Source organism: Rhinichthys klamathensis, unplaced genomic scaffold, assembly GCF_029890125.1.
Source record: "Rhinichthys klamathensis goyatoka isolate OS25496 unplaced genomic scaffold, OSU_Roscu_1.1 h1tg000308l_1, whole genome shotgun sequence".
Lineage (NCBI taxonomy): Eukaryota > Metazoa > Chordata > Actinopteri > Cypriniformes > Leuciscidae > Rhinichthys > Rhinichthys klamathensis.
This window is the reverse complement of record NW_026606826.1, coordinates 583,179-592,358: the sequence shown is the minus strand read 5'-3', so window position 1 is coordinate 592,358 and position 9,180 is coordinate 583,179. Positions and strand designations below refer to the sequence as shown.

General features: G+C 37.0%; 1 protein-coding gene across 2 annotated transcripts in view; it reads left to right on the top strand.

Moving 5' to 3' along the window:
* Positions 1 to 2,001: 2,001 nt before the first annotated feature.
* Positions 2,002 to 9,180, top strand: part of bag6 (BCL2 associated athanogene 6) — a 28,595-nt gene continuing 21,416 nt past the window's right edge. For both annotated transcript variants that reach the window (XM_056270776.1, XM_056270775.1), the window contains exons 1-7: positions 2,002 to 2,204; positions 2,721 to 2,806; positions 2,983 to 3,100; positions 3,321 to 3,565; positions 3,675 to 3,746; positions 7,233 to 7,355; positions 7,483 to 7,664. In XM_056270776.1, coding sequence (XP_056126751.1) covers positions 2,162 to 2,204; positions 2,721 to 2,806; positions 2,983 to 3,100; positions 3,321 to 3,565; positions 3,675 to 3,746; positions 7,233 to 7,355; positions 7,483 to 7,664 — 869 coding nt within the window. In that variant the 5' untranslated portion in view covers positions 2,002 to 2,161. The remainder of the gene's footprint in view (positions 2,205 to 2,720; positions 2,807 to 2,982; positions 3,101 to 3,320; positions 3,566 to 3,674; positions 3,747 to 7,232; positions 7,356 to 7,482; positions 7,665 to 9,180) is intronic.

The window sequence follows — 9,180 nt, the reverse complement described above, 5'->3', positions numbered from 1 at the left end:
AAAAGACATGTCATGTGCAACAAGCTTACCTGTGAATTCTCATTCGTCACACTGCAGTACGATTGATGTAGATCTGGGCTGAACTACCATTCATAGATCTACTTGCCCTCACTATGCTTTTGAAAAACGCAGCCCTGGACAGTGGAGATTTCTGCAGCTGCTGGTAACCTGTGGGAGTGAGAAATTGCTTCATAACTGTCACCTCACTGATTTTGGTAAAAGAAAAAAAAAATTGCCTGCAATGTTTCCACTTACACTACCTCTGCATTTTAAAACCACAGTTTTTTTTTCTGTAAATATTGATTTATTCACTCATATTAAATAGGCTAATATATTTTAATAAACATATATTTCTTGCAATGCAGCAAACTTCAGCTGAAACAGTGCAAGCAGACAGTCTAGGGGTCTCATTTATAAAACATACATATGATCAGATTAAATCCTAATTCCATGAATTTCATCCTGTGGTTACACATGAAGAAATCAATATTTATAAAGACAGAAATTGACATGAAAATGTTTTGCAGAAATGTTGCTCATCATGTTGTTGCATGATCAAACTATTATTGGGAATTGCAGTAAAATGTGGAAGATCCAGCTGAATTTAAGTTTTTTACCCCCAGAGAGCTATGCATATTTTTATTCGATATCCAATTCAAACAATTATAAGCTTTCTTGACATCAGATGCTGCAATGATTTCTTGTGCTTTGAGAGATGGAGAATGATAAGATCACATCTAAATAAAAGTGTAAGGGTGTTCAATTATAATTATGTATTCTCCTGAAGTAATGGGGGCACGCTATAATCTATGGAATAAGAATACAGCTAAACATTTTCAACATTTCTTACATTGAGAAATTATCATAAGCGATCAGATGCAGCGTTAACAGCACTGTGCACCATCATGCTTGAACGGGTCTTTTCATCAGTTGACGCCTCTGCACTGTTCCACAGGGGCACTTCCACTTATCTCACTCCCAATTTGGCTCACCTTGTTTCCATTTTCCATTGCCCCCTCAATGTATTTATTAATATGCTGCATCACTGTTTTTCTCTTTGCATTGCATGACAAGTCAGTGTTTTTGATCAGAACTACAGAAATGCAGCTAATAAATATTTAGTGGAAATTAACCTGACTTTTAATTTCTAACGCAATTAAACAGCTATTTAATTAAAAAATCGACCTGTGTAATCTAAACTATCAATGGTAGTTTGTTCATTTTCATTAAGTAATCATTAAAGACTTACAAATATTTGAATATTCAAATATTTGTTGTATTTGCTCTGTAATCTGTATGGATCTCAGTGTTGACATTACAGTGCTATCCACCATATGATCACAAATTTCCTTCAAGCACATTGTTGTAGTGTACAGATTAAGAAAACTGATGACTGTGTTGAAAGCAGAGAAATATCGAATGACTGTCTCTTTCCAACCAGAAAATAAATACATAACATAATTGGAAATTGTGGTCTTTGACTGTTCCATAGAAAGACAGACCACTGCTGAAGGTGAAATGCAAATGGCACACAAATACACATTTACTGTATATGTGCATAGTCTATGGATGTTAATTCAAATCAAAAAGATTATTTATGCACAACCAAATGCAAACTGAACAAATAAGAAATGTGAAATCAATTAAGTTTTGTGTCTAAATCTCGTCTTGTCTAAATCTCATGGTGGCATGGGACACTGACTTAATGTAAGCTACATCAACGTTTTGTTTGATAATAGTGACATTTCATTTTCTTACCTTAGCGATTTTGTTAGATGTGCATTAAAGCGAGAGTTGCTCTCTCTCTATGCCAAAAATAGGCCAGTGCCTGGAGCCCTTATGCATCCGTGTAAAAAATAATATTTTATTTTTCATCTGAACTTTATAATTATTACTTCTAAATTTAAAATAATTAATATCTCGTATGCCAATATGATAATTTAGATTATTTTTTATTAAATCTTATAGTCCTTTAGAGTAGAAGTTGATGTGGACGTGACGTCATCGTATACTTCCTCGAGCTTGTCGCGCGACACCGGTTAGCATGATAGCGCGAGGCTGTTAGCTTCGCTACATCAATCATGTTTTAACTAGTCGGGTTTTATACCAGCAAGCACAAAATACAACCACACTGTTAGTAAACCAATAAAACTAAATCTATATGCAAAACACCGAATTTCCGTCAGGAATAACCGCGTCTCGAGGTAGGAAAAACATTGGCGAGCTAACATGTTCGCGCAGCTCAAAGCGGACTTTAATTTATCTGATTATTACTAATTGTTGTTTAGTTTATCAGTGACAGCCGGTCGTAATGGATGAGTAAGTTATGTATTTTTAATAAATGAACAAATGCAATGTTAAAAATGCTGGCTGAACACTTGTTTTATGGTTATTTAGCACCATATGACTGTTAGCAGTTTGTTAGTAACGTTAAGCAGGCGTTTTGGACTTTAAAAACAATCTTTTCAGTTTATAGTTTAATAACGTTAGCTTTTTACAGTCTTAAAAACATATGTTTCTAAGAATAAGCTTCTTGTCAAAGCAAGACATTTTTTGGAAGGGTGGGGTGTGTTTGGCAGTTGTGTATCAGTTGTGGCCTTTATCATGAACATAACACGGCTTTCCTTGTGGCAGTCATACCGTGTAACGTTAGTTTATTATAGAATTGTATGTATTCAGTGGAATCAGGTATTTTTTAAAAACTTTCTTGCATAATGCAGACAGAATGGAAGAAGCAAGCAGTAACATAGAAGTGACCGTGAAAACCCTGGACTCCCTGAGCAGGAGTTACACAGTTGAGGCACAGGTGAGCTGGATTTTTTTTATTATGTACATTGTCACGTGTCCTTTATGCTGGTGACTTAACGTTATGCTGTCCACCACAATTTAAGGTGAAGAACGAGTTATGTGACTGCAGACTAAGACAGTAGTCCATTGCCGATTGTCTTTTAAAAAATGACAGCTTTTCGTTCCTCTACGTAGATGACTGTGAAAGAGTTCAAGGAGCACATATCACCCTCTGTTGGAATTCCTGTTGACAAACAAAGACTCATTTACCAGGGCAGAGTACTTCAAGATGAGAAAACCCTAACAGAGTACAGTGAGTTGATTTGAATAAAAACAGTAAATCGTACAAAGAAACTCCTTTTTCTTCATAGTGTTACTTCTTGAATATCATTCCATAGAAAGCAATTCAATTAAATTACATAGTAAAACTACACTTTTTTCCACCCAACTCAGCATGTGCTTTTGAATAATATCCCCTTTGCAGCTTTGTGTGACTTTTTCTGTACGGTTTCTGTTCATCGATCTCTGTCTAGACGTGGACGGAAAAGTCATTCACCTCGTAGAGCGCGCCCCACCGCAGACCACCCAACAGGGCTCCGGCTCGGGTGGCGTAGCAGGGTCTTCTGGGGTGACACAGGGGGGAAATCAGAACCCGAATTCAACCAGTAGCTCCCAAGGGACCCCTATTGGGCCTACGCATGACCGCAATGCTAACAGCTACGTTATGCTGGGTACTTTTAATGTTCCGGTTAACATTATGGACCCTCAGCAGATTCAGGTAGAGACTTTTTTTATGTTCAGGTGACTTATTTTGACTGTATTGCTGATATATATATATATATATATATATATTTTTACTTTTTGATTAATGTATTCTCTGTCCTCAGATGTCGATTCAGCAGATGATGACAGGCATAGGAGACAATGCAAGGAATCCACGAGTCAATACCAGCACTGGGGTGAGTACCATTGTGAACTTAAAATGTTTGTTTTTTTTCAAATACATTTATAATTTTATTTATCTCAATGAGAGTAAAATATTTTACAGAATAGTTCTGTTTCAAATAAATGCAGTTCTTTTCAGCTTTCTGTTTATCAAAGAAAAGAAAATAACTATCACTGTTTCCACAAAAATATTAAGCAAAACAACTGTTTTCAACATTGATAATAAGAAATGTTTCTTGAGGACCAGATCAGCATATTAGAATGATTTCTTCAGGATCATGTGATGCTGAAATTACTGCTTTGCCATCATAGAAATAAATTACATTTTAAAGTGCCTGTATTATGCTATTTTGAAGGTTCCTAATTTTGTTTTGGAGGTCTCCTACTTCAGGTTTACATGTATCCAAGGTAAAAAAAAAAAGTGCTTTCAAAGTGTAGATGCTCATGTGGTCGAATGTGTTCAAACAACCACGAAATACCACCTACTCTCCGCCTCCTGACCTAATTATGCATAAACATTATGGGAAGCGCGCTAGCCAGACAGGATTTAAACTTTGACAGCTGAAGACCCAAGTGAAGACGAAAAATGTACCAAGCACAATGTTCTCTCACCATTCCTGATTTCTAACTCACACACGCAGCGTTTGGCCTGGTCTTGCGGTTGTCAGAGCAGAAACTCTCTGCTGGAAAAACTGCTGCTCTCCATTTGTTTTACCTTTGTCTCCGATCGCGTTCACATGTAAATTGCGTGAGCATATTTTGTCCATTAGGTCTGAAAGATCTGAAAAAGCCCATATATTTACCCACCCATAGACCGCTTCCCTCGAAGAAATCAGGACAGAAGTGGTTGAAAGTGGACAATAGAGATGGATTAAAACACCAGGTGTAAACAGGAATATGTCTCCCTCATCTACGTGTGATCCGTTCGAACAAAATGCATCTTAATTAGAGCGCCAAAGAATTTGAAACCGGTTAGTTCATAGATTCAATCTCTCTAAACCCTTCCTTTCCAAGAGCCTACTCTGCTCTGATCGGTCAGACCGCCCAGTCTATTGTGATTGGTCTACATCTTACGCAGTGCGTGTTGGTAACAAAACAGCTACTCCCAAATTGGATGTCATCTCTGGTGGCTTTCTCAGTGCTTGTATACACAGTGATACGATCAGGAGCGATGGCGTTGGTTTTTCCACATCAATTCCAGCTCGAGTCCTCATCCTTTTGAAGTGCATGCAAAGTGGATTCACAATGCTGAAAACAACACAAACTAAACTCTTCTAGGCCTCAGTGACTACTGTGTTTGAGGGAGGGTCAGGGTTGTTCTCGGGCAGCCAATTAAGACCATGGACTGGCATTATGCAAAAATGTTACTTGTTTGTTTTGACTTGCTGATTTGAAAATTACTTGCTGATCAACAGTGAGTGCAATAGGGGGCAAAACCAGTAACCTTTTCACCCACCTCCACTTCCATCATCCTGTGAATTTCACCTCTATACAGAGAGTATGTTGCAATTCATTTGCTGAAACAGGAAACGTTACATTAACCTGTTAACTGCTGATGCCTTTCTGTGTTTTGTTAAATTTACATCCCTTAAAGCTTTTAGTAAAACTCATGGATTATCATGTTTAGTTAAAATATCTTTAGAGAGGAATATTTTTGTTGTATTTTTACACCAAAAAAGGGCGATCTGAGCCTTATGGAACGCTAAACTCTCACATGTCATTTTTGTCAAGACATCCAGCTTTCCCTGCAGCTGAATAAAATGCAGATAGAGACGTTTTGACTGATTAAACATGAAGAGAATTAACTGAAAACAACACGAAATATAATGTTTATCTGTGTTCTTCAAGCCATCTTGGTTATTTTCATAAGGATGATGTATATTTATAATGCAATGCGTATCGACATAGCCTTTATCACTGTATAGAATACTATAAAATAATTTCTGCCTCATTCTGTGATAAGAAGCCACATCATTTCACAGAAGGAAGTCATTTCAATTACTCGACTGATGCTATAACGATATTTTGGAGTAAAATATGCTGTTAATCTCATAAATTGTATTTTGAAGCTGTGCCTAGCTAAAAACAGTTAGCATTTTAGTCTCTAAATTAAATCGCATAGAATGGTCTTAAAATGTTCCATAAATTTCAGAATTTTATCATTGATATAATTAATTCTAACAGTATGACAAGAAGCAGCCAAATGTTTTCTTTGAAACAAGTCTACAATGTTTGAAGTCCAAAGGCTTCGTGAACTATGAATTTTTATTTGGGTATGCCATTTCTTGGATTTGGGTTCCAAATAGGGATGCAAGTTAACAGATTAAGGTATTAGTTGTGTTGTTCAAGCTTATTTAGACTGTTGAACTTGACAGTATTTTCTCTCTCCTGGTTATTTCTTAGGCAGTGTCAAAAGACAACAGAAAGCCAGGCTCAATTGTTGTATGCTGTAGTGTGATTTATTGGCAAAAAAAAAGGCAAAACACAAAATGAAGAAAGTGAAGATGAATTTGACTGATGATAATTTTTTTTCAAGGTTTCTATAGATATTGCGATATATCATTACTGTGAATTCTTTTGTCCATGATAACAGTGGTGTGTAAAACCTGATATTGTGACCGCCCTATTATACATGATGTACATTATCCTTATGAAAATACCCGAGATGGCTTGAAGAACACAGATAAACCATATACTGTCACAATGGTGTGTTGATCTTCTTCAGGTTTAATCAGTCAAAATGTCTTTATCTGTGTTTTATTCAGCTACAGCGATCGCTGGATGTCTTTGTCCATATTGGGGATTTCCTGGAACTTATTACTCATGAGTCTTACCAAAGTCCTTTGTCTCTGGTCTTACTCACTTGATGTCAAGTATGAATGAAACATAAATTACATTTTTACAAGTTTAGCGCTCCATAATCCTCACATCGTCCTACTTTGGGTAAAAATAGAAATAAACTACTCTCTAAAGATATTTGAAGTAAACGCACGATAATCTAGCCCTTTTTATCTGAATGAGCACACTTTTGGACTAAAAGCCCGGAGTGATGTAAATATAACAAAACACAGAAAGGCCTCAGCAGTTAACAGGTAATGTAACATTTCCTGTTTTAGGACTAGGACAAACTAATGGCTTCTTGCTCTCTGTACAAGATAAAAGAGGCAGAGGGTGGTGAAGAGGTTGGTGGTTTTATATACAAATTTAATTCGTGTGTGTGTATATATGTATGAATGTATACCACTGATCTATATAATGATATATAATGTCATTCTATATCGATCAGTGATGTATATGTGTGTGTGTGTGTATATATATATATATATATATATATATATATATATACACAAATTAAATATGTCTTTGAAAATCAAAAGAGAACAACAAATGTTTTCCTCAAAGACAAAATGTAGCAATTTAAACAGATTTTCTTATGCAAAAATTATAGGCCTATATTATTTTTATTCAGTACATATATTTATAGTCTTTCTTTCTTCCAGACCAATGGCTCTGTGAACGTTCAGATAGATTTGGACCAGTCATTGCAAAGTGAGCCCAGACTGCGGCTGCTATTGGCTGAGAACTTGCTGAGAGACACCAATGCTGTGATCCAAAGACTGGAGGTAAGCGATTTCGTTGAGAATTATCTTGCTTGGCTAATTGCATACCCTGGTGTCAGGATGAATAAATGTGCATGCACATTTCTTATTGATTCTTTGATTATTCCTTAATCTCTGTCTGTATTAATAGGGGCAGCCCACGGATGCCTCTTCTTCCCAGGAGGACTCTGCACCTCCACCCACCTCCTCCACTTCCACTCCATCTCCTTCTGCACAGCCCATGGATACTTCTCCTCCTCCGTCCAGTACCCCACCATCCTCCTCCTCTTCCACCCAGACTGAGGGAGCTCCCGCCCCTCCAGCAGGCCTCAGGTAGGACCTGGTTATTCATAATCATAATCTAATTATTTTGCTTAATATAATACAATTTTATTGATAAATAGTTAATTTATTATTTTTCCATTTTATTTTACAGTGTAGTTTAAAATGAATAGGGCTGTAACGATACACCAAACCCACGATTCGGTTCGTATTACGATTTTTGACCCACGATTCGATACAAACCGCGATTCAAACCGAGAAAAAAAAGACAGATTTTGAGGGGAAAAAATATATTTTTATTAGGGCTGTCAGTTAAACGCGCTATTAACGGCGTTAACGCAAACCCATTTTAACGCGATTAATTTTTTTATCGCGCGATTAACGGTCTTTTTGGCCTAGCAAACTTTGTATTTTTTTTTCACATGCTTTTGCAACAGGATGCGGCATGCTGCGCTATGAAACCCATTCATTTTAATGGCTTGCGCTGCACGAGGACGTTTTGTTGCTTTGTCGACCAAAGGGCAAGCGCAGCGGCGTGCACACCACGGTCAAAATTCAAAATACTTCAACTTTTGCCGCTGTGACGATTACCAGCGCGGCCAATAGAAACGTTTTGGCATCCAAAAAGTTTTTAAAACTGGCGTAGCGCTGCGCATTCCGCGTCCTGTCTGAAAGCACCGGATCTAGCTAGACCGGAAACACACTTGTTGCGAGCCGGCCAAATAGTAGATTAACGTTACGTTTTGAGTGGATGACGAGCGCGAGACGCCGAAATGGATGCCAATAAGATTCTGAATTGAAAGTTTACTTTTAAAAATAAAAAGTTGCCAAATGGTCTCATTGACAAGACCAAAGTGATCTGTGTGTTTTGTCGTTGTGAACTGAGCTATCATCGCAGCACGTCCAGTCTGAAATACCGCTTGATGGCCAAGCACACACACACACACACACACACAGCTGATGCGAATCCTCCGCCCCCTCGTCAATATCAGGACCTCGTCAGTATTTCTTTCACCCTTTTATTGATGGACAGTGTTACATTGTGTGAGAGATTATTTGCTCCAAGTGAGAATGTTAGTGTGAAATTGAACACAGTATATGTCAATGTTGTTTCCAATAAAAAACATTTGCACAAAGCAAGCCGATCCACTTTTTCATGTTGATAAGAGCATTCAAATTAGAAAAAATAATGGGACAAAAAGAAATCAAGAGACATTTAGAATAGATAAAAATGTGCGATTAATCGTGAGTTAACTATGACATTAATGTGATTAATCGCGATTTAAATATTTTAATCGTTTGACAGCACTAATTTTTTTTAATTAACATTGGAAAAACCTACAGGTAAATCTTCTATATATATTTTATATAGTCTTCATTTTCTTTAGTTTTCCTACTCCAGTTCTTGTTAAAACTCACTAGATATGTTTATTCTGTGCATTTTGGGCACTTTTTGTGTGAAATCATATTTATTTTGTCCATCAAAAGTGTGCTTTCACTTTAATTGAGCGTAAGCAGCGCAGCAAAAATAAACTCGCCGCCAAATCCCCCGCTTCACTGCAGCTCA